This window comes from Octodon degus, unplaced genomic scaffold, assembly GCF_000260255.1.
Source record: "Octodon degus isolate 3935 unplaced genomic scaffold, OctDeg1.0 scaffold00092, whole genome shotgun sequence".
NCBI classification, from domain to species: domain Eukaryota; kingdom Metazoa; phylum Chordata; class Mammalia; order Rodentia; family Octodontidae; genus Octodon; species Octodon degus.
This window is the reverse complement of record NW_004524668.1, coordinates 655,108-679,440: the sequence shown is the minus strand read 5'-3', so window position 1 is coordinate 679,440 and position 24,333 is coordinate 655,108. Positions and strand designations below refer to the sequence as shown.

General features: G+C 42.0%; 1 protein-coding gene and 1 non-coding gene across 3 annotated transcripts in view; both read left to right on the top strand.

The window, feature by feature from the left end:
• The window catches only part of Maco1 (macoilin 1), a 69,735-nt gene extending 46,976 nt beyond the window's left edge, over positions 1-22,759 (top strand). The window contains exons 7-11 of one of the 2 annotated variants that reach the window (XM_004637590.3): positions 9,090-9,248; positions 10,398-10,580; positions 12,591-12,711; positions 15,194-15,368; positions 20,881-22,759. In XM_004637590.3, coding sequence (XP_004637647.1) covers positions 9,090-9,248; positions 10,398-10,580; positions 12,591-12,711; positions 15,194-15,368; positions 20,881-21,083 — 841 coding nt within the window. In that variant the 3' untranslated portion in view covers positions 21,084-22,759. The remainder of the gene's footprint in view (positions 1-9,089; positions 9,249-10,397; positions 10,581-12,590; positions 12,712-15,193; positions 15,369-20,880) is intronic. The other variant, XM_023722554.1, reaches the window with a different exon arrangement.
• On the top strand, positions 5,451-5,555 carry LOC111818485. The gene has a single exon (XR_002822463.1). It is a non-coding gene; the product is annotated as a small nucleolar RNA U13 (small nucleolar RNA).
• Positions 22,760-24,333: the final 1,574 nt, after the last annotated feature.

Genomic DNA, 24,333 nt, shown 5'->3' with positions numbered 1-24,333 from the left:
GTTCTTTCTTTTTTTTTTTTTTTTAGGCAGGGCCTCAATATATGGTCCAGAATGACTTTGAACTCACTAGCCAAGGCTGACCTCAAACTTGAGATGATCCTCCTGTGTCAGCTTCCCAAGTGCTAGGATTACAGCCGTGTGCCACCATGCCTGGCTTCATTTGTTCTTCTCATGTGCACCTGCCTTTTTATAAGCAGACATCCATTTACCGTCTCTGCTTAGCCACTATTTAAATTTAAAATGCAGACAGCTTGCTGGACGTTGTTTTTTTTTTCCAGACCCTCCTACGTCATAACAAAGCCCTATTCTATTCTGAGCACGGAGATGGACCCAGTACAAGGATTAGTGGCATGGTGTGTATGGAATGGAAGATACTTTAGAAATAGCCTTGTCTTCTAATTTTATACACAGTCAGTCCCTGACTTTAGAAAACTTATAGTCTTCTTAGAAATAAGATATATCCATAAGAAAAGTTCAAACACAACAACAAAACCCAGGACAGGACAGTGGTTCAGTGCCAGATATGATACACTAACAGTGATGACTGTGAGGTTCCACGGGGAAAAGCAACTTTGTATGCTTCCCACTGGCAAGTTTACTTAATTTTTGTTGTTGTTGGTTTTTGTTGTTGTTGTTGGGCTTTGAAGAATGGGTGAGATTGAGAAATGAAGGTCATTCATCCCAAGCAGGTGGTGTGAGTGAAGCCAGCAGATGTATAAAAGCAAGGAGAGGTCATTCTGGCTACGGAGGTGCATTTTTAAGACACCTACCTCGGTCACTTGTCTGCGTAACTGGAAGATGGTCTTTTATCCTTTAGTGCTAGCAGCCACCTGAGTTCTAATGTATCTCTGTTGTCAGCTTTTCAGGGGCAGAGGTAACCAACAAGGCTAAGGCTCTGACTCTTTCTCTGGATCTCATGGTTTGCAGCTGGAATTCCAGAGATACATGCAAAGGTAGTTTTCTAGAATGCATATGGACATGACTCGTAGAGTGTTTGGCCAGCCTAGAGATCCCAGGTGAAGTCCTCTCTGGAAACAGTATGCCTCTTTTTCACAAAACTTGTTTTCTGGGGAATCTTACAGCCCCTATGTTTTTAGCTTACCTTGGACAGTCAGGCTTTTTGAAAGCATGAAGTGGCAGGGTCTGCTGGAGACTTTTAAAAACTTCAGTGAAGTCATAGTGCCTGCTGTGGGCTGTACTTCAAAGTCATTCACCAAAGATAAGAGTTACAGGGCTGGTCAAATAGCTCAGGCAGATTAAAGCACCTGCTTAGGCAGATGCAGCAGCCAGGGTTCGATCCCCTGGGGCACACTGAGACAGCGATTGAGACTGGGCAAGGTGGCACACACCTGTAATCCCAGCTCTTTGGGAGGCTGAACACAGGCGGATGGATCGATATGAGTCCAGTCTGTGTAGTGACACCCTGTAGACCCTTACTAACAAATACAAAAAAAGGGGAGGTTGGGGGAGAAGAGGAGGTTACAAACATTAGATACCGTGTCTCCCCACCTTTTTAGCTACTTAAATACCCTTTTCAAGTAAAAGTTGACATTTGAATACTGTACTTTGCTTTACTACCTAATATCCTTCCACATGCCCAATGGTGTTTTTTTACTTTGCCTGCCTAAGGCTAACTTTTGAACTTCTTTTTTTTTTTTTTTTTTTTGTATTTGGTGCAGGGTCTTACTACACAACTTGAACTTGTAGTGATCCTCTGGTTTCAGCCTCCCTGGCACTGGAATTACAGGCATGCACCACCATGCCTGGACCCAGGGCCAGCTCAGCATGCTGGGGGGGGGGGGGCTGGTGGGACATGTGATGCTGGGGATTGAAGCCCCATCCCTACGTTTGTCTAAGCAGGCACTTAATCTGCTGAGCTAATATTGGCCCTTTGAACTTATTTCTTTAGGTCAGTTGGGAGGCTGCCTTTATTAAAATGTAAGTATTCTCCTCCTACAATTAAAAAAAGTCACTAGTCAGTTACATAGTAACTTACTTACTGGGTAGGATTGGGAGAGGTTGAGATATAGTTAAGGTTTGGGGTAGGTGAAAGCACTCTGCTTTGAAATCATCCGGGCCATCTGGCTAGAGGCCTTGAGGAAGTGCTGTGATAGCCAGCCCTGATGCCAGCTGTGGCTTAGATAATGTGCAGTAATTCATGAGTAGCTTCAGAGTTTTCTTAGAAGTGCTATCTTTGAATTATCAGGAAAGCTGGCTGGGCCTAATAATGTGTAACAGTTTAGAATCAAGGTTTGTACAGTTGAGCAAAAATGAACAGACTACTGTACACATGGACTCGAGCTTTGTCACAGGTCTTCTTTATCATAGTAATGCTGCCCTTGACCAAGCCTTTGTGAGGGGACATCTCAGTCTGCCGAAGTTGAGCAAGTTGGAAGTATTTGTTTCCTAACTAACCCTTAGTCACATTTGGTTAAGACATGCCAGGGAGAAGGGGAGCAAGTGGGATGATGAGAGGGAAGCTCTTTGGGGGAAAGTTTCTGTTTACCCCTTCAGATTCCATAGTAGAGAGAAGAGAATAGGACTTATAATAGATAAAAAAGGTCCGAAATTGTGAATGAATTTTTTTCCTTCATTCTTTTGATCCCCGTATACTGAAATTAGTTTCAAGGGTTATAAACTGTATTACTTTTGCCTGCCGGGTGTGGTGGCATATGCAGTGATCACAACACTCAGGAGGCCAAGGCAGGAGGATCATCATAAGTTCAAGACCAGTCTGAACTGTATGACACCCTGTCTCAGAGCAAAAATAGAAAATATGTAGACCCATACAGACACACACACATAGAGTCTACCAGAAGAATGTATATACTCTTCAACAGTTTGACATACTAATAAATGTCTGGAAGCTCATGGCCACCACTTTGAGCACCTCTTTAATCGTAGAGGCCAAAGTTAACCTGTATTAATCTCATGATGTCTCAATAAATTTATTATTATTAAAATAAGTAGATAGGGCTGGTGAGATGGCTCAGTGGTCTAAAGCACCTACTTAGAACAAACTAAGCCAAGCAAAGCACAGGGACTGTGGTTCAATCCCCCAGCACCACATGCCAGCCAGCCACTCCCCCTGGTGGGCTGAGCTGGCCACATACACACAAAATAAATAAATAAATAAAATTTAAAAATTATTATAAAACTTACTTGAGAAATTAAAAATAAATTATTAAAACATTCATACAAGTTTTTCTTTAAAATTTTTTTATACTCATGATGTCTCAAATTTATTATTAAAACATTCATACAAATTTTTCTTTTAAAAAATTTTTTTTATCTTTTATTTACTTGGTACAGGCTCTTGCTACACAGCATGGCTGGCCTGGTGCACTGGGGCCAGCACAACATGTGAAACCTGGGATCAAACCTGGGTCCTTACACTTGCCAGGCAGGTACTTAGACCACCAAGCTATCTCCTCAGCCCCTGTACAAGGTTTCCTTTTGCTGATATATGTACTTTTTGGCCCTCGTTCCCTTGCTCTCCCTCTCATACATGTATATCACTTCTGATTTAGGTTTAGCAGAGGAGCCAGGGTGATGGCTTAGTAGAATGGGTCTGAGTTCAATCCCTGGTTCTGCAAAAAAAAACCCACCCAATAATAATAATAATAATAAAGATTTAGGTTTATAATAATAATAATAATAATAATAATAATAAAGATTTAGTTTTAACATAATCTCCTGGACATATTTGAAGATTTTGAATTAACTTCTTTTTTTTTTTTTTTCTGTACCAGGGATCAAACTCAGGGCCTTGTTGGCATTAACCTCTTAACACTGTAAATAAGGACCAGCCAAATAGCTCAGCAGATTAAAGTGCCTGCAAACAGGCTCAGGGGCCGGGGATTCAATCCCTGGGCCTGCCATGCCAGCCCAGCCCCTGGGCGCACTGAGTTAGCAATTGAGACTGGGTATGGTGGCACACACTTGTAATCCCAGCTCTTGGGAAACTGTAAACAGGCAAATCACTACGAGTCCTATCTAGTAGTGAGACCCTGAACACCCTGTAGACCCTTCCCTAAAATACAAAAAAAAGGTTTAATTATATTAAGTCAAGTAGTAGCTATTTAATAAGTATTCCTAATTTGAACTGATTTGATTCATTTCACTTTACTAAGTCATATTGTTTCAAAACTTGATACATACATATTCCTAATGAGAGAATGTAAAATTTGCACCATATCTTGAAAGATAGGGTAATATAATACATCCATACAATGGAATACTGGGGTTTTTTGTTTGTTTGTTTGTTTGTTTGTTTGTTTCTTTTTTCTATTTTCTGGTACCAGGAATTGAACTCAGGACCTTATGCTTGCAAGGCAGGAACTGTGCTGCCAACTATATGCCTGGCCCTGTTTCATTTCTTTATGAAACTTTTCTAATAGTGTGAGAAGGTGCTCATCTGTACATGAACTGTTACCAGTGTGAAATCTATTTTACACATATGAGAAAATAGAAAAAAGGGCATACACGCCAGATGTAGTAGAGCCTGTAATACAAGTATTTGGGAGGCTAAAGGAAGAAGATTTCTCTGAAATTGAGGCCAACCTTGGGCTATATAGTGAATTCAAAGCCAGGCTGGACTACACAGTGGGACCCTGTCTAACACACACACACACACACACACACACACACACACAGAAAAGAAGTATGCCAAATACAGTTTGTTGGGTGAGAGGATTGTGAGTTATTTATATTTGTATTCTTTTTTTTTTTTTTTTTTTTTTTTTTGGTACCAGGGGATCAAACTCAGTATTTTGCATTTGCCAGGCAGGTACTTAAGTCACTGAGCTATCTTCCAGGCCCTATTGAAGGAATGGCCTTTAGTACTACTGTACAGATTCTATTATTTTGTGTTCCATTTTTGATACAGTGACTGGGTATCATTCTTGCAATAAAAAAATTCAATATGTGCTTGTAAATCATTTTATTCCCACCTCAGTGAAGATTTTAAATGTGTAATAGACCTTAAGGGTTGAAATAATGTTTTCTGTAGAAAAGCAATGGAAAATTACCCATCATAAATTTTGAAATATATGAGCATTTTGTCACTTAGCACAAGAAGTTGTAAGAGAGTAGGCATTGTTCCTATAGACTAACGTTTCTTAAATTGGGAATGCTGGTATTAACTCACAAGATTGCTGCAATAGTATGGAAGACAGTAACTCGGAGCTTTATCAAGTTAGTGATACCAGGTAAGAAAATCCTAAGGTATTTTAGTTCTGTGACTTGTAAGAATAAACTTTAAAAAAAAATTAAAATCTTTCTTCCATTATAGCATATATATGCACACCAGTGCAAGGACTTTAAGTGTACAATTTCTGGTTGGTCACAAAGTGAATGTATTTTTGCAGCCTTTTTATTTTTGTCATATTGTGTTGGCATTTACTTTTAAGATAAAACTTTCATGGAGTTCTGCATTTAAAAACATTTTGATCCTTCGGTTCAGAAGCATGATGATTGGGTGTTCATGTCTTATAATGCACGAGATGTGCCTCCCTCAAACCTTGTTATGGCATGGGCACATTACCCATCTGACGTGAAATAAATAAATAAATAACAAAACATATTGTTCATGGTTTGTGGCCTCCAGAAGTTGTGTTTTGTATATTTTGGTCTCATAACCACATTATCTCTTTGTATTTTTTTTTTTTTAAGAAACCCTAAGTTTCACTCAGAATATTGTTACCCCTACCTTGTAGTAGAAGAATAGGTTTTTAAACATTTAAAAATGGAAGAAAACAGTAACTATCAAATTATTGACATACAACCTCTGGAATAATTTTACTTTCATTCCCAGCTGCAGCACATGTTTTGCCTCAGGCTGGTTGTGTGGAACTTGATTCCTATACATCTGCATAAGATACAGCTTAGTTTGTTAATCAGAAGAAGCAAATCAGCAGCCGCCTCTTAAGTGTGTCAGGCCTAGAAATTCTAGACCAGCATGAGAGGAACTTAAGAGATCATTAGCCACACAGGAGGAAACTGAGGCCTAGGATACATGCCTTGGCTGGGGTCACTGAATCGGTATCAGAACCTTACCCCATACATATCGTGTTACTAAACCAATGTAAATCCCCATTCTCATCTCAAAACTCACCTTTTCTACCAAAAGTGGAATCTTCCACCTGTGAAACTGACATCTCAAGAAAGATATTACCTGTCTTATTTCTGGCCAAACTTATGGAGGTAACCTGGCATTATCTACCTGTTTTGGAATATATCCCTGGGGTTACTTCAGGTAAATGAGAGTCAGTGCGGCAATGGTGTAAATGCCAATCTGTAATTGTTTGAAGCATTTCTGAGAGTACACTGAACTAGAATAACCCTGGCAATAGGAACAGTGTGGTATGATCGTGAGTTGTGACCCTTCCCTAGGGATTGAACTGTGGCCAGAGAGGCCACAGTGCTGGAACACAAGGTTTCTAGGCCATGTTCTCAGGCACTGGATGGGAGGGACTGGTGACTTCCACTTGTAAAGGACCATCACTATTTCATAGTATGTGGATTTCCAGATTTTTAAAAGCTCCCTAGTGGTAGATAAAAAATAAAATTGCTCTTTGGTTTTCTAAGGTAGATCAGACAACATTATTAACTTAAGCACTGATCGTTGTGGTAAACCCTGAAAATTTATGCTATTTAATAAACATCTGTGAGGACTTAATCTATGGAGCTGATAGTTCCAAGTACCCTCCAGAAATCTTGATATTTTTTGTATGTTGGATTAGTGCCATGCATAAAAGTTTTGGCAGAGGCTAGGGTGTGGCTTAGCAGGTCTTGTGCTTAGTGTATATGAGGCCCTGAGTTCAGTACCCTAGCACCAAAGCAGTTTCACCAGAGCAAACTGATTTGAAGCTCCTGGAAGCTTGGATGGAAAAATGTCTTCTCAGTGTAGCAACACACATCCTTGGAATGACCTGTAACACTACCGTACGGATTCTACTTACCAAACTCTTCTGATGCCTTCCTTAGAGGTCAGACTGAGCATTTATCTTCAAATATGTGACAGTGATGTTGAGTTTTTGACCATATGTCCCTCTACCCTCCTTTAGAATGTTCCCTTGTGCCTTTCTCTGGAGATCTTGCCACCCTTCAGTGCCCAATTCACTTCCCAACCTCTCTGCAGAGCCTTTCCTAGTCTTCTCTCCAGAGCGCTGCTAACAGTTTTGCCTGTCCAGTGCTATCAATGGTGCAGCTGCAGTGTGGCCTAGTGTTAAGAGAATGAGCTCTGGACCAATCACCTGGGAGATCTTGGACTCTAAGATTCTCCCAGCCTGGCCCGGGGAGATAGCTCAGCAGAATAAGTGCTTGCTTGCCTGGCAAGCGCAGGGTCCTGAGTTCAATCCCCTGTACCACAAAAAAAAAAAAAAAAAAAAAAAGATTCTCCCAGCCTGGATTTCTTCATCTGGAAAAATAAGAATGATAATTGTACTTTTGTTCATAGACGTAGATTAAATGAGTTCATTCCATCAGAATGTGTAGAACAGTGCCTGGCACCATTTTCATTAAGTAATAGTTGTTATTATTTCTTCTAGTATGTATTAAATCACAACCTTTCTTGTGTTGTTATTTTCTTTCTTTCTTTCTTTTTTTTTTTTTTTTGACGGAACTGGGGATTGAACTCAGATCCTTGTGCTTGCCAGGGAAGTGCTTATTCCACTGAGCCATCTCCCCGGCCCCTTGTATTGTTATTTTCTTGTGTATCTATTTTGGGGGCCTCAGTGAAATTGTGAAAACTTCCCATGAAGACAGGAACTTGATTTTGTACTTTTTATTGACCCTTTACTACTTATGCATGTAGGTCCCCAAATACATACCCTATAATGAAACTATTATTGAAGTAAAGAAAATAGATTAGATTGGGTATGAAGCTTAGTGGTTTATCACTTCTTGTGTGTATGAGGCCCTGGGTTCCATCCTAGCAAAAGAAAAAGAAAATAGATGAAGCAGAAAATAAGCAATTAGAAAGATGGGCTTCAGTTCACAGACTTAGTTACTTTTCTCATTGGTGAAACAAAGTACCTGTTGCCCAAAGGGAAGAAAGGTTTGTTTGGCTTTCAGTTTGTAGGGAGTTCAGCATGCAGTCAGCTGGCTCCAAGGCAGGGTGGCTTATATATAGATGGGCAGTGAAGAGGACAAACAGTTCATGGCAGGCAAAAGGTAACAAAGCAGTCAAGGGCCTACTGCAGCTCTCTCTCTATCCCTTGTGTCTTATCCAGCCCACTAAGGGTGGTAGCAGTCACACCCTTAATCCTAGTGCCTTTGGTCTTGGCATTGCACCTTGAATCAATCTCAGCATCTCTGGATCCAGCTACCTCTGGAAAAGCCCCACCTGTGACTGCATGAGGCTTTGCGGGGGGACATCTCGACCCAAGCCATAGCACAATGGAGTCTTCTTATGATTCTTAGAGCATGTAATTCATTCTGGTTTTTCATTATTGTTGGGTCTAATGAGATCTTCTGGGGCCGGGAAGATGGCTCAGTAGAATAAATGCTTCCCTGGGAAGCTCAAGGGCCTGAGTTCAATCCCTGGTTCACCAAAAAAAAAAAAAAAAAAATCTTCTGCCACCAATAGTGTTAGCATTATTTAGCAAGAAGGCAGTTTCAGGACATCGATGCAGTTTTCTTCTAGGCCCTTAGTGAAAGGGAATCTCAGATAGTAGAGTCTGATCTATCAGTAGCTCAAAGCAGTAATTGGTGGGTCATGATCCAGTTAGTTGTTTAATATATTTCCCTTCCTGCGAGGCCTGGAAAAGTCACTACTGGGGAGAGGACCTTGGTCATCAACCACTTTACCTTCCCTTCCTCCTTTGTTAGCAGCTCAGCTATTCACAAGCATCACCTTCATTCATCAGTGTCACAGACATTTGGGGGAAATCAAAAGTTATACCTCGTGGGAAGAGGTAGGGCCCTGGGTGTAATCACAGAATAAAACCAAGCAGATTGCAGACAGGAGTCAAGTGGAGCCTCCACCATCCACCCAGCAGCAGTTTGGGACCTCAGCCAGGGTTCCTTACTGAGCCCTGGGGGGAACCCTCTCTTGAGATGAAAATGCGCATTTCTCTTTCTTCCAGACTGGAACAAGACATTAAAAAGCTAAAGGCTGACCTGCAAGCCAGCAGGCAGGTAGAACAGGAGCTCCGCAGTCAAATCAGCTCCCTCTCCAGCACCGAACGAGGGATCCGCTCAGAAATGGGGCAGCTCCGGCAGGAGAACGAGCTGCTGCAGAACAAGTACGTGCCTCTCGTGGACTCACAGCCTCCCTGTTTCTTGTGTTTCTAGAGATTGGAGCACAAGATACGTGGTGACAAAAGGACTTAGCAGAGAAATTTTTAAACGAAAACTTCTTTAAAATTATTTAATACCAGATTTTAAAATCTAATGAAACTTACTTCATTGCAACAGTTTATTAGTGTTGCTATTTTTCTTCTCTAATAAATGTTTAAAATAGTTGAGTTTTTATGATAGTATAAGTAAAACTGATATGAAGTAGTAGATTTGAAAATACTGTTCCTTTGAGTGAAAGTATCCAAATAATCAGACCATATTTATTGGAACTGAAATATGACATTGAACTTTGAAGAACAAGGCCAGTTCTTATGGGTGAATTTTTTTAAACTTTCCATTAATTCATTCGAGAATACTTGTTGGCCCAGAGTGGGGCTGTTTTGTGCTTTGTTTCTTTATCTCAGTGATGTATGTTGGTCATAGTGATCACTATTATAGGCTCCATCTTTCTCCATTGAAGTGAGTCGTTCCATATTTGTAAGCAGTGTTAACCCCAGACTAGAGTATTGCAGGCAGAATTCTCTCCGCCGCTTCTGAGCAGCATTGTTCTAGCATTGGTAGATACTGTAGTGAACATTTGAATGACAAGCTCACTTCACATTCATGTGCAAAGCTGTGAGTGACAAAGAGATTAATTTGGGAACACTGAGAAACTTTCAGGTAACTAGAAATGAAAGGCTGTATGTAGCATGATTATGTATTTAGGAAAAGGAAAAGGAAGACCCCTCCCTTCTCCTGTTTCACTTTTGCTGGGACTAATCTCATCAGTGATTCTTTGACCTCACTGAAGTTCTTTCAAGTGCACTGAGGCACTAGAGTTAGACCTGAAATTATCTTGCATTCTGTTAGAACTTCTCATATCGTATATTCTCAATTGCCTAGTGTAGATCATTTACCTTAACACCTATATTGGTGTTTCAGAATTATTAAATAATGACAGTGTGTTTTAAATAATGCAGGAATTAATACTTGTGATTTGCTGCTCAAACCTTGTTTATTTGACTTTAAAATGATAAAGAAAAAGGCCATGTTTTACAGGGGTTTTTATAGTATTTCTAATTATAAGGCTTTGTATGACAACTCTGTCCATATAGGTTACATAATGCTGTGCAAATGAAGCAAAAAGACAAGCAGAATATCAGCCAGCTGGAGAAAAAGCTAAAAGCTGAGCAAGAAGCCCGAAGTTTTGTAGAAAAGCAGTTAATGGAGGAGAAAAAAAGGAAGAAGTTAGAAGAAGCCACTGCTGCCCGCGCTGTTGCATTTGCTGCTGCATCTAGGTATGTCCACATCATCTGGGTGCTTATCTAGGATTAGCCTTCCTTGTCCTAAGGCAGATATGTGAATTTGATGCCTTGGGTAGGATCAGGTAGACACCCATCATGTGTGGGTGGATTGCTTTAAGTAATGTTTTAGTAGCTGGTTTCAACTCCCTATGTGCCAAATTATTTTGTAAGGATTTCATTCCTCAGTGACCTCACCTAGAAAGTGAGATGAGGGAGTCCCCATACTCTTAAGTGCTGCTTAGAGAAGGCTTCCAGTCATTTTCAGTAAGACTGATGATTGCTAAATGCTTTGAGACAGTCCTGGAATTTTGTTTATAGGGCTGTCATTGTTCTCCACTCTGTAAGTGTCAGTGTTTCTGAGTTTTTAATCTTAAAAGGTAAGAAAGGTAACACATTGATTACCCATGTACTATACCATGTACTGAGTACAACACTGTACTGGGTGTCAGCATACTGTCAAATGAGATGAAAAAAGAAGAAAAATTCATCTCTAAAAGATTCAGTTAGGGGCCAGGGAGATGGCTCAGTAGAATAAGCGCTTGCCTGGCAAGCACAAGGGCCTCAGTCCAACCTCTGGTTCCACCAAATAAATAAATAAAGCAGTTAAACTTGTGGAATAATGAAAATTTGTGGACTACATCTTGTACCATTAAAAAGTAGATGTAGGTATTCCAAAAACTGATCTGTAACTGTCACCTGAGCTCCAAAAAGAAGAGAAAATGGTAAAGAGCTTTTTTGTTTTTTTACTTCATCACCTCTCTCTTCCTCCTTTCTCTTCTTCCTCCTCTTCCTCCTCTTATTCCCCTTCTTCCCGACCCCCACCTTTGAATAATGAAGTCTGTTTGCTTGATTAGGGTTGGTTATGGAATTACAGGTGCAAAGTGAGGATAGATTATCTCATGTTAATTTTTTTGTAATTTTTATCTATGTGGTGTAACCCACCCATAGTTTTTTCTAGGAGTTTTGCTTTATTGTATTAAACAGATAATTAGGTTCCCAGCCTTTGGCATGTTCATAGGCTTCTTTAGGGTTCTGGCATTTTCAGAATAACTCGTAAGTCATCATTTCACCTTTTAGGAAATCACAAGTAGAAAGAACTCTTTCACTGGTGTGATCTTGCTTCCTCCTGTCCCTCAGACCCTAGACTGCAGGTGGCTTATCTGTATCTAGACAGACTCACAGCCACTTGGGTCACCCAACAGAATCCAAGGAGGTCCCCCAAAGAGATGAGTATCTCAGCTCACCCCATCTATGGGGTAAGTTGTAATTTTCCTGTCTTACATCATAGAAAAAAGTCATAGGATGCATCCATGAGAGGCATTAGAAAGGTTTATGAAGCAGAATTTTAAAGTACACTCACCTACTATGGTGGCATGTATCTGTAATCCCAGCACTGAGGAGGCTGAAGCAGGAGGATTGCTAGGTGTTCAAGGCCAGCTTACACTACACAGTCATTTCAAGGTCAGATTAAACTACATAGCAAGACCCTGTATCAAAAACCAATAAAGTACACACTCAGCAGATTGCATTATAGTCTGGGGAGGGGGTTTGCAAGTGAGCCCGATCTTGGGGTTGTCCTCAAGTGATCTAAAGTGCCTGATCCTATTGCCTGTCAGGCTATTCATTTGGTAGCCTAGGTTAGAATGTAAGCCATGTGGATGTGTTTGAAATTGAAACATCTGCTAATAGCAGGAAAATGAGCACTGTATTGAGAAACAGAGGGTCCACAGCTCAATTTATAGGGTTGTCTGTACAGACTTATTCTTCTTGTCACTGTTCCCTAGACAATGCAGTATAACAACTATTTAGATTGTATAAGGTATTATAAGTAATCTAGTGATAGCTTTAAATATATGAGCAGATGCATATAGTAGGTTCTATACAGATACTACACTATTTTGAACATGTATGGATTTGGGAGCCTAGAAGAACCAGCCCCCTTTGGATATAAAGGGAAATATAAACCTCTAGGATTTCAAGTTCCTTTCTTTTCTTTTTCAAAAGGGGAGAATGCACGGAAACCTTACGGAATCGAATCAGAGAACTAGAAGCAGAGGGCAAGAAGCTCACAATGGACATGAAGGTGAAAGAAGACCAAATCAGGGAGCTAGAGCTAAAAGTTCAGGTAATAAGAAACACAAGACTCCTTCATTCTTGAATTTCTTTTAGCTTAGATTTGTGCTCTGTGCTACCATGTAGAGACAGTGCCTTTGGTAAGGACCAAATCCCATTGCATCAGAAATCTGTGTATGACAAAAAAATTTGAGGCTCTAATCTTGTCCAGCTCATTTCAGGTCTAATTTAGCCAGATTCTGATACAAGTCAGAAATGTCGACAGACTCTTGACATGTTTTACATCAGGACTTGACGTGGTATAGATCTATGTAACTTTTTTAGTTTATGGGCCAGATTAGTATCCTCTGAGACTCACGCATCTCCTCTTAGCCCTGACCCTTAGTGTCGTGCCAAGCACTGGCCCCTAGATGGCTGTGAGGCCTGCAGACTGCAGTTCTGAACTCGTAATGAGGAAATGTGCTGGAGATACAGATAGGGACATAGCTAATTTTTTAGCCTTTGTACTTTAGCCACAGATTTGACATCAGCTTTTAAAAGTGACACTTAAAATTTGTATCATGTATTATAAAGTTTTAGTGATTTGAATTGTGTGGGACTGGTAAGAAATTACTGGCAAGTAGTGGAGCAGAATGTGTGGTCCAGAGACAGAGCCTGAATTATGTGTTACAGATGTCCTTAGATGGGTGGGCGAGGTGAGCAGGAGTTAGGGGAAGGCTTTGGATTTGTGGGTAACTGAGAAAAGTAGAATCAGAAGCTCATTTCATAACATACAAAAAGAAATTCTAGCTAAAGGCTCAACCAGAAAAAGAAAAATGATTTTTTAAAAGCTAGGTGAAAATAGTAGAATTTATTTGTTCTTGAAATAGAAACATGTTTCTGAACCTGGAAACAATGGAAGCAATCACAAGGTGGGAAAATCAGCTGGAGAAGGTACAGATATTGCAAGAAACATAATTCATATACTCAGTATGTAAATAGCTTGTAAGGTTTGCTAAGAAAAGCTCACATATCCGGAGAAATGGACACAGATTCACAGAATATACAAGTATGTCTGTTAATCGTCTTAAGATATACAGATTAAATTTAGATATTTTCACCTGCAAAATTAGCAAAGAATTTTTAAATGACACCACCAGTTTCGGTGAAGATACTACATAATAGGCCTCATGCATTGCTGGTAGAAGTACATCCCAGGAAATAAGTACTTTGTAATTATTTCCCTTTTTATTAATCCAGCACTAAGGTAAATAGTTAAAGCTCTCATCAGTGTTTAATATCCAGAGATGTTCAGTATATACAGTATACATGCAAAAACAGTAGATAGTCTTACTGATGGGAGATTTTTTATTTAAATTATGGCCTATCGGGGGCCAGGGAGATGGCTTAGTGGAATAAGCACTTCCCTGGCAAGCGCAAGGGCCTGAGTTCAATCCCCAGTTCCGCCAAAAAAATAAAAAAGAATTAAATTGTGGCTTATCTATACATGCAGGAATACCATACAGCCATTGGATTTTTTATTTTCAGCCAGTTGTACTGGCACACACCTGGAAACCCAGCATTGTGGGAGACTGAGGCAGGAGGATCCACACATTCAAGAACAACCTGAAAAAAAAAATTTTTTTTTTAATTTTATTTATTTGTGTGTGTGTGTGTGTGTGTGTGTGTGTGTGTGTGTGTGGCCAACTCAGCCCACCAGGGGGTGGGGCTGGCTGGCATGTGGTGCTGGGAGATTGAACCACGGTCCCTGTGCTTTAGCTTGTTCTAAGTAGGTGCTTTAGACCACTGAGCCATCTCACCAGCCCCCTGAAAAAAAATTTTTAAATTAAAATTTAAAAAAAGAACAACCTGAGCAACTCAGTGATTTAGTGAGATCTTGTCTTTAAAAAAATTTTTTAAATAGGGCGGGGTGTGGAACCAGGTATGTAATACAGTATCAGCTACATACTGTTCAATCCCCAATACAACCAGAAAATAAAAAAGGAAAGAGAATCCAAATATATATTTATTGGCTGCGTTACCAACCGTTATAAGTTATTCTACAATTTACATTGTCAAAATAATGAGGTTTGAGGGAGAGAGGATTAAAAACAAGGCTTCCTGCACGCTAGATTAAAAACTACCACTGAGCTATATTCTTAGCCCCATCTTGCAGTTTTTAGTGTAGCTTAAGAGAAAAATTATTGCAAATTTGACTACAAAAGTACAGCCTTATTTGCAAGTGACCAGCAAGGAAAAAGTTCTGTTTCTGAATTAGGCTTTCAAGACAGTATATGATTTGGAAGCAGATTCCATTGTTATATGGACCCCACACAGACAAATGATTTATGTTCTAAATGTTTCTGTGTGTATCACCATATAAATACACTTGGCACTTGCTCTAAGTAGTGAGTTCTAAACCCATGAAACACCACGACTCTGTGGTCTAGTGACTACATCATGAATAGTGGGATTTAACTTGTAATTTCAGGCTTATTTATAGACATCAATGCCAAAACTGCCTTGTAGCATTGCTGTCTTGATGATATTGATAGGAGCTTCGGAAATACAAGGAAAATGAAAAGGACACCGAGGTGTTAATGTCAGCCCTCTCCGCCATGCAAGACAAGACGCAGCACCTGGAGAACAGCCTGAGTGCAGAGACAAGAATCAAGCTGGACCTGTTCTCAGCATTGGGTGACGCAAAGCGACAGCTCGAGATTGCCCAGGGTAGGAGAGTGATGGGGCAAGTGTGACTGGGAGGTGTTTGGGACTAAGAATGCACAGGGTTGCAGAGAGCCTGTCTCCCCTTAGAGCTCCAGACCAAAGGGCATTTCCAGTATCTCTTCAAGTGATTTGGTAAGTCCCCAGCATTGAAATGAAGGAGTCAACACATTGATTCATCTGCAGACATATTAGAACAAAAGCACACTAAATGCAGAGCGTACACAGAAGAGTGTGCGTTTCTGCCTTCAAGGAGTATGGTGCTGTTGATGTAGAGAACGGCAGTCTCTTCAGGTGGTGCTGCGGTAGCAGTGTACGCGTGGTCTGTGGCAACACAGAGAGGCAGGGCCAGTCTGTAGGCTTGGAAACGCTCGTGTCCTGGAAGAACCAGGACCTGACCAATGTGAAGGGTTTGGCTCAGTGAAGAAGCAGCGTGGCAGGGGGTGCGAGTCAGCAGGCCTAGCCACGGGCTGGGAGGTGAGGCGAGCCCGGTGTGTTACAGCTGCAGCAGCTCTGCCTGGCTGGAGCAGGAGACGAGTCTGGAGAGCAGGCTGGCCACTTGGCAGACATTTATCGAGACCTAGTTCATGTTGGGCACTGTAAAGGTCCCTGAGGATTGAGGGAGACGGCCCTGGCAAGGACGAAGGATGGATAAGCCAGTAGGAAATGTCAGGTGGCCCTTACTTGTTACAATGAAGATAAAGCAGTAGTGAAAAGGGCCGAGTGTGTGTGTTGGCTCTTTCACATGGCAGTCACAGAAGGTCCCTTAATCAAGCACACGTGAGTAGAATTGAGAGGCAGTGAGCCGAGTAAGGAGCTGGAGGAAAGCACTTCCCAGCAGGGAACAGCAGGTGGCAAGCCCTGTGGTAGAGGTGGGGACATTACAGCCCACGTGCACAGGGCCAGGAATGGCAACAGCCAGGTTCAAAGGGATTGGGGCCTAGAGGCGTGATGTGATGGTGAAAACAAATCTGGATTGTGTTCAAGAAATTGATTAGCGGGGGCCTGGCCTTAGCTCAGTTGTTTAAGTGGCTGCTTCCACAAAGCTGTCAGCCTCAGGTTGCTGTAGTTCGATCCCCACAACACTCCAGCCAGCCAAACCACCCCTCAGGGCATTTAGAGCAAAAAAAAAAAAAAAAGAAAAAAGAAATTGATTAGCTACCTAACTGGCTGCTGTAGAAACTTTCAGTTAGCTTAATGCAGGTGGCCAGCTTATGGCACATACCACAGCAGGCTGTTCATATCATTGAAATCTCTGTTACTATGGATTTTTTTTTTAAATGAATGAATTGGTTTTTCTAAACTAAAAAACTTTTTAGAGTTTGATTGTAGTGTTGGCACGGTTTTGGGTTGCATTTGGGGCACTCACTGTCTAAAAGATTCACTGTCACTGCCCAAATAGATAGCAAAGATTATTTCAATAGCAGTCATGTACTGTATTCAGCTAGATTTTCTCTGTCTACCTACTAGAAACTAAGCTTAAAAGAGTGTATTGATCCATTTAAAATAACATGTTAGGACTGGCCAGATAGCTCAGTAGACTAAAGCGTTTGCTTAGGCAGAGTGCAGTGGCCGCTCCCCCTACAGTTGAGACTGGGCATGGTGGCACATACCTATAATCCCAGTGCTTGGGAGGCTAAAAACAGAATCACTTTGAGTCTGATCTGTGTAGTGAGACCCTGTAGACCCTGTACTAAATACATAAAAATAAAAAATAAGAAAAACATGTTATGGGGCCGGGGAGATGGTTCAGTGGAATAAGCACTTCCCTAGCAAGCGCAAAGGCCTGAGTTCAATCCCCGGTTCCGCAAGAAAAAAAACAAAACAAAACATGTTACATGTTCACATAAAATAATATTTTTATGAAAAATAACTTTCCAAAGCAAAAATAAATATAATGAAAAGAGTGATACTGTTTTACATTTAGAAAGTATCTTTAGGGCTGGGGAGATAGCTCGGTTGTCTAAGCACCTGCCTGGCAAGCACAAGGATCCAGGTTCCATCCCCAGTTCCGCATATGGTCTCAGGCACCAAAACCGGGCGTGGTGGTGCATGCCTGTAATCCCAGTGCTAGAGAGAGTGAGATAGGAGGATCACTACAAGTCCAAGCTGCGTAGTGAGACCCTGTACCAAATAAATAAGTACATAAAAGATTAAAAAATTAGAGAATGTATCTTTAATTTTTGGCTTAAAGGAAGATATTCTTGATTCTCTTCTGTTTCTACATTGTTCTGTTGAGATTTCACGTTCCACTTAGTTTACAGAAGGTTCCACTTAGTGCTTATTACAGAGGCTTGATATTATTATGAAAGTAGTTTAGATCCTGTGGGACTTGACTGTACTTTGAGAATTGCTGCACAAGGGTGAACTGGGGAAAGATCAGCTGCCATTAGGTAAAGGCCAGGAGCTAGAAAGGACAAAGGAGAGGTCAGGGAGGGCTTTGTAAAGGAGGGGGCATTAGGCTTTGGGAGATGGATTCTGAGAGCAGAGAGTGGCAGGGAAGAAGACTTACGTGAGGGAGTAGTATAAGCAAAGGAAGTAAGGTCCTGGGCATGTCCAGGGGAACAGTCCGCCTGCCTCAAGCTTAAGGGCTGAAAGAGTGAGGTTAGGAAAATCGTGAAAGAAGCTATACTAGAGAACTTATTCCCTAGATTTTTCTGAGGATGATGTGTTCTGGCCATTACTCTGGAAATCTTCAGTAGCAGTATAAAAGATGAATTTGAGAAGTAAGATTGAAGGCAGAGAGGCCAGTTGGGAGGCTGTGTATCTTCTGTCCAGGAGAGAGAATATGGCAAGGGCATGTTCCAGACAGGCAAGTTACAGAGAGTGGATATCCCTGAGAGATCAGGAAGCATCAGGTTTCTGGAACCAAGAAATAAAAGTAGAAGAGCTTCAGGGTATGAAAAGTGGAAATGTGCAGGGTGAGAGACATTCTTCAGTCTCAGAGAGGCCAAACCCCCAGGGGCAAAACAGTGGAGCTTAGAAGTTGTAATAAGTTAGTGAATTCACCGGACTGGCTTGGATGACCCAGATGGTTGGGCTAGAGAAAGGAACTGAGCAGCGGCAGCAGGTGCACCTTCTGTGGCCCCTGGGAAGGGGCCACATTTAACAAGAAGGTTCCTGGGAATTCTGGTTTAAAACTTCTGGCCGACAGTGGCCTTTTTGCCTCCCTGGCTCAGCTCCCTGCAGAGTGGAGAGCCCTGTGCTTCATCCCTGCTTGCTTGGGTTAGCACACTTGAAAAATACTCCCCCCGAATGAAGCAGCACCTGGCCTTACGAGACAAAGGGAGTTTGGCTCCAACACAAGCTCAGGAATCCTCAGGTGTGAGAAAGGTCTTTTCCAGAGCTCTTGGAATGTTTGCTTGTTCCTAATTAAAGAATTCAAACTTAAGTCTGCATGGGAAAAGGCAGTAGTTCTTATATCTAATGCCCTTAGGTATTTTATTCATCTGAAGCTTCCTTTATTCAAAGAGAAAGGGGATGTTTGATGCTTACTTGACACTTGGGGATCTGAAGAAAGAGAAGGAGCAGTTCCTTTCCCCTGGTCTTTGCCGCTGCTTCCCCAGGCCTCCCTGCTCTGTCCTGTCAGAATATTCTAATAACACAACTTTGTAATTCAAATCAACCCCCTTGATGCTTTGCCCCTTCCTTTCTGTATTGTATCATTTGATTCATCCTAGTCACAAAATGACTTTCATCTCTACTACATCTTTTTAAAAATATGCCACCCAGCTCTCACACATTCCAAATAGACTGTCATCTTCTGTAAGACCTATGAGCAGGCTCAAAATAAGGGCCACTCACATACAGCCTCTTTCTGTGAGGCGAACATGATAACCACTACACTACGGAAACTGCTGCCTCTTTCTGTTTACTCCTAAGTGTTCTTTCCTCTGAGACACCAGGGAGCCACATAGCATGATAGAAATTGCCTGGACTTTGGGACAGAGTAGTCCCAGGTTTAAATCCTGCTCTACTTATGATGAGATGATTTTGAACAAGATGTATAACTTGTGCTGCCTGTGGGCTAGACACTAAAGGGATAGTGGTAGAAGAAAAAAAGGAGAGACAGTCTGTCCCTTTCTGGTCCAGCAAGGAGATATCGGACATACGTCATTACCCAAAGAGTATTTGGAAAGGGCACTTGAATATTATAGGAGAGAGTGCAGGCTCTGTCACTGCTGTATACCATGAGGAAGTCATTCAGCCTCTCAGTTTCTCCATCTGTAAAATAAATCATGATGATTCTTTTCTGTTAGGGCTGTAGAGAGAAAGAAATTATTATATGTAAGCACTTAGAACATTACCTGGCACCCGTGAAGCCTTATATGTAAGTCATTGTCATTGCTACAAAAAATGGACAGAAAGGAGAGTTCAAGGTATGTTGAATCTTAAGAGTTTGGGGTGGGCTGGTGAGATGGCTCAGTGGTCTAAAGCACCTATTTAGAACAAGCTTAGCAAAGCACAGGGACCGCGTTTCAATCCCCCAGCACCACATGCCAGCCAGCCCCGCCCCCTGGTGGGCTGAGCTGGCCACACACACACACACACACACACACACATAAAAAAATTTAAAAAAAAAAAAAAAAAAGTTTGGGGAACTGATTTAGGTGTAAAAATTAAGGGAAGGCTTTGCTGAGGAAGTGGAAACAGCCCTCAGGAGTTAGAGGGGCCAGACATGGTGGTACAGGCCTGCCATCCCACTATTCAGGAGGCCAAGGCAGGAGGATTGCTGCTAATAGGAGGCCAGCCTGTGTTATATAGTGAGTTCAAGACCAGCCTGAACTATATACTGAGACTCTGACTCAAAGAAAAAGAGGGGAAGAGAGCAAGAGAAGCCCTGACAGGGAAGGGAAGGGACCTTAAGGCAGCAGAGCTGCTTGGGTTCAGTGAGGGAGAGAATGCTGGCAGGCTGAGCAAGCTAGTGCTGTGACCAGCCGCTGCCAGTGGTGAGGCGCTGTGCTAGGAGGCAGTGGTGAGCGATCTGGGTCACTTTCAAATCCTGCCAGGGAAGCAGCCCCAATGCATCCTCTTCTTTGTGTAAGAAAACCCGGCGCGACTGATTCTCAGGCCTCAGTTCTGCATTCTTTGGTCTGGTACTAAGAGATAGGCCGTCCTCCCAAGAAGGAATGCCAGCTCAGCTCACAACCAGCACCCTTCTAGAACCTGATTTCTTCACTCTGGTCATACCTACATGACCAGAATCCCCTGGGACGTCTTAAGCCACAGTGAACTATGGCACACAGTGCAGGCTGGCCTGCCACCTGTCCTTGTACTGCTGTGGGCTAAGTAAGAGTGGTCTTTATATTTTTCCATGGTTGGGGTGGGGAAGAACTATTATAAAGAAAATGGACCACAGTGCCTAAAATACTGCTTGGCCCTTTGCAGGAAGCTTGCCTTTTCTTACAACCTCTTGGGGTAGTTCCTTCTGAATGGAATCCATTTAGGGGTTGGCCCTAGAGAGTGTTGTGTTCTGTGAGCCCTCCCTCCTTACTAATGGCAGTCTTTGATCTTCCAGGACAAATCCTTCAGAAAGACCAGGAAATCAAGGACCTAAAACAGAAGATAGCTGAAGTCATGGCCGTCATGCCCAGCATAACGTACAGTGCTGCCACCAGCCCCCTGAGTCCTGTTTCCCCCCACTACTCCTCCAAATTTGTGGAGACCAGCCCCTCTGGACTCGATCCCAATGCCTCTGTCTACCAGCCCCTGAAGAAGTGAAGGCCAGCTGTGTTTGCCCAACCATTTGGTTTACCAAAAGGCCTCACAAAGCAGCATCTCTGGCAGTCAAGATAAAACAGTTTATATTGTATTTTGTGGAACTGTATATGTTGTCATTTTTAAAAAGGGGGGAGATAACATCCAAGTCTAATTAGAACTGCCCATCAGTTGTAAATTTTTTAGAAGACCTCACAGAACTTTGCAGTTTATTTTTCTCGGCCAACACATTAAAACCATTCTTGGATTTCAAGTAGCCAGTTCTGCCTTTTATGTATCCTTACATAGTTTCCTCTTGAAGGAAAAGAAAAGCAAGTTTTGCTTTTCAACCTTTTGTTTATCCTAAATAAGTGGGCAAAAACTACACATTGAATTCATGTGGGTTGATGATGAAAATGTAGTCTGTAGAGTAAAAGGGTTAAATAACCTAACAGTTTTTATTTTATAGCTACATTAAAGAAGATGACTATCAATATTACAGAAAGCAGAAATTGATTGCCCCTCCAAGGACCAGACAGATTCAAGGAGCACCACTTAAGCTGAGATGAGACTTAAGTGATGAGACTAGCTGTGAGAATAGAGGAGGGATTGTGTGAGATCTGTATATTCCCACCCGTGTGTTTAGGCCTAGAAAATTGCTAGCAGCAGTGTTCTTCACAGTGCCTTGGGAAAAAACATCTCAAGAGGAAACTTATTTTTAAACTGTTTTCCCCCTTTCAGTCATCCATCTTCTCTCTGTATCAAGCTCAGTGTGGGTCCTGCTGTAAAACTGCTGGTAGATGGGCTGTTCTTACCACCGCCACCTCTTCCCTATCTTTAGATAGAAAGCACCAGGTGTCCTGTGCTTGCCACTGGGCAGTCACCCTGGGGAGGGAGCTGCATGGTGTTCACATCCAAGAGACTGTACAACGGCTAATAAAAGGTGTGGGCAGGATTCCCCCCTCATTTCATTTAACTGTGCTTTTTCCACTTTTCATCATCTTCTGTTTGACAATTTAAAAGAGGCTTGACTCTTCCTTAGTTCTTGTGCCAAGCAAGGTTTTTGGGGTTTTTTTTTAAGACTTCTAAACTCAAAACTGCACAAAGATGTTGGTTTCAACTGTGTATTATACACTGGTAGAAAAGTGTTTGCTCAGGCAACTTTGGGAAGTATTTAAGAATTAGTGCAGGGTGCGGGGAGGGGCCGGGAGAGAGGAGCAATACAAAATTGTATTTGGAAATGAGGAAAACTTCAGTGAAGCGGATTGATTTTGCTTCCTTACCACAGGTTGTGGAAGGATGTAATCCTAAAATTTCCTGTTAATTGGCATGTATGTCTTCATTTAAAGCAAATTAGGGCAAGTTGGTAAAATAGCAGTATTAAAAAGAATCATCCATTTAATCACATCTTATTTTGGAATTTTAAAAAAAATTTTCTAGCTTTAGCCAGGTGTGCATGTTGCTGCCATTTGCATTTTTGAATCATCCTGTGTAATTGTCACCATGAAAGTGTTAACTCAGAATTGTCAGATTTTTTTCATCTTTGTGCAAAAACATGGAAAATTGTCACTGCCTTTGTGTTAAGGTTTCCCCCATTTTGCTGCCTTTGGGACACTATTTTTGTTAAATACTTGTTCTTGGCTGCATTCTTTTCCCCCCCTGTGGGGTTCAAAAGAATAAACATTTTCTTACTGATAAAACTAGTTTTCTGCCTTTTTAACTTCAGGTGGGCACAGCGAGGTAGATAGTTCTGCATGGGACTGAGATGGTTCCTGCCTTGCTGTCTCCCTGTCAGATAGTAGTGCCCCCCACAGGAGCCCCACTGGGCAGGGAGCAGGCCCAGGATTTGGAAGACACCCATCCAGGTTCTCCAGTTGGTTTGCTGTCTTCTCTTAAGACACATCTGTTTCCATTCATGTTCTCCCCACCTCCACCTCTAGAGCCAAAGCCATCTTATTTTCTGGCATAGCCCTCCTTTCCCAAGACAGTGTTGGGGTGGGGCTCTGGGGTTATTGGTAAGATCTTGAGAGAAAGCTTTCTTTGTTGTATCTTGCTCCCTCTCATTTTCCAGAATCTTCTTTGGCTGCTTAGTAACCAGTACCCAGTTGAGTTTCCTGTCTGCTGCAGCTCCTAAACTGACCTTTAGGGTGATCCTTCTTCCATCACCTTCCCTTATTTTTAGAGGCCTTGATTGTTTCCATCTTTCGAGAAACCAGCTGCCTCTCTTGGCCTGTGCTTTCCTCTCTTGGCCATTGTTACAATTGATCTTGGCTTGAGTTTTGGAAAATTCTGTGCTTGGCACCATACCCTCTGTCCTGGTTGCTGGATAGCCTTTCTGAGTCTTGGCCACCAAGGTCCTTGCAGCCACCCACACTCGTACCATAGTACCATGAGCAGAATTCTACAGGGAAATACCTGGGCCAGGCTGGGCTTGGCTTCGGCCTTCACCTTCCCTGTGTGTCTGCCCATAGTGCCCTCACTGGCACGTTACTTTCCACCAAGGAACTCTCCCATTGTCATCTTTGTTATTTTAAGCCCATCATAAAGTGGCTCCACATCTTAGCACATTATAATTTATTACACACCATAAAGCAGTGTTTGCCATTCTAGATGATTAAATATTTACAGGAGGAATGGGCTGTGTTTTGACTGGCCAGATAAAACCTCTTTTTATTGATATCTCCCACTTTACAGAAGGAAATAGCTGTCATATGTTCATCCTCCCTGTGATAATCTAAGAGATCCTATAAAATGAGAGTGAACAGTTTGTTGTGGCTCCCAGCCTGAAGGAAAGGAGCGTTCTCCCTCCTACCATCCCATTTCCACATGCCCACCCGGCTATGTTATTCCAGACTCTGGAAGGCTGCTTGGGAGGGCTGAACATTTCTAACAGCTACCATCATGTTGCTGGGAAGCTCATAGCACATTGAGGTTGCTGAAAAGGTAAAGCAGAAATGCACCCTAGAGCCATTTCTGTGAAGCCAGACTAGAAAACTTCACATAGGACAGAGTGGCAGGCCCACCTAGGCCGCAGGCCCTTAGAGTATAAATGCCTGGCCAATGTGACTGTTGGTGCAGTTTACTCCTGATCCTTTTTCCTCACAGGTCTAGCAGTCCTTGCCAAATGAGCCACAGTCTCAGAGCCCTAGTACGCCCTTGTTCACACAGAGCCTGCTGCTGCAGCACCTGCAGACAAGAAGGGGAGACTTCCAGCTTTGCCTGCTGGTTCTCACTTCCTGATGTATCCAAGTTGTTTCCTGGACGAGTCTTGTTC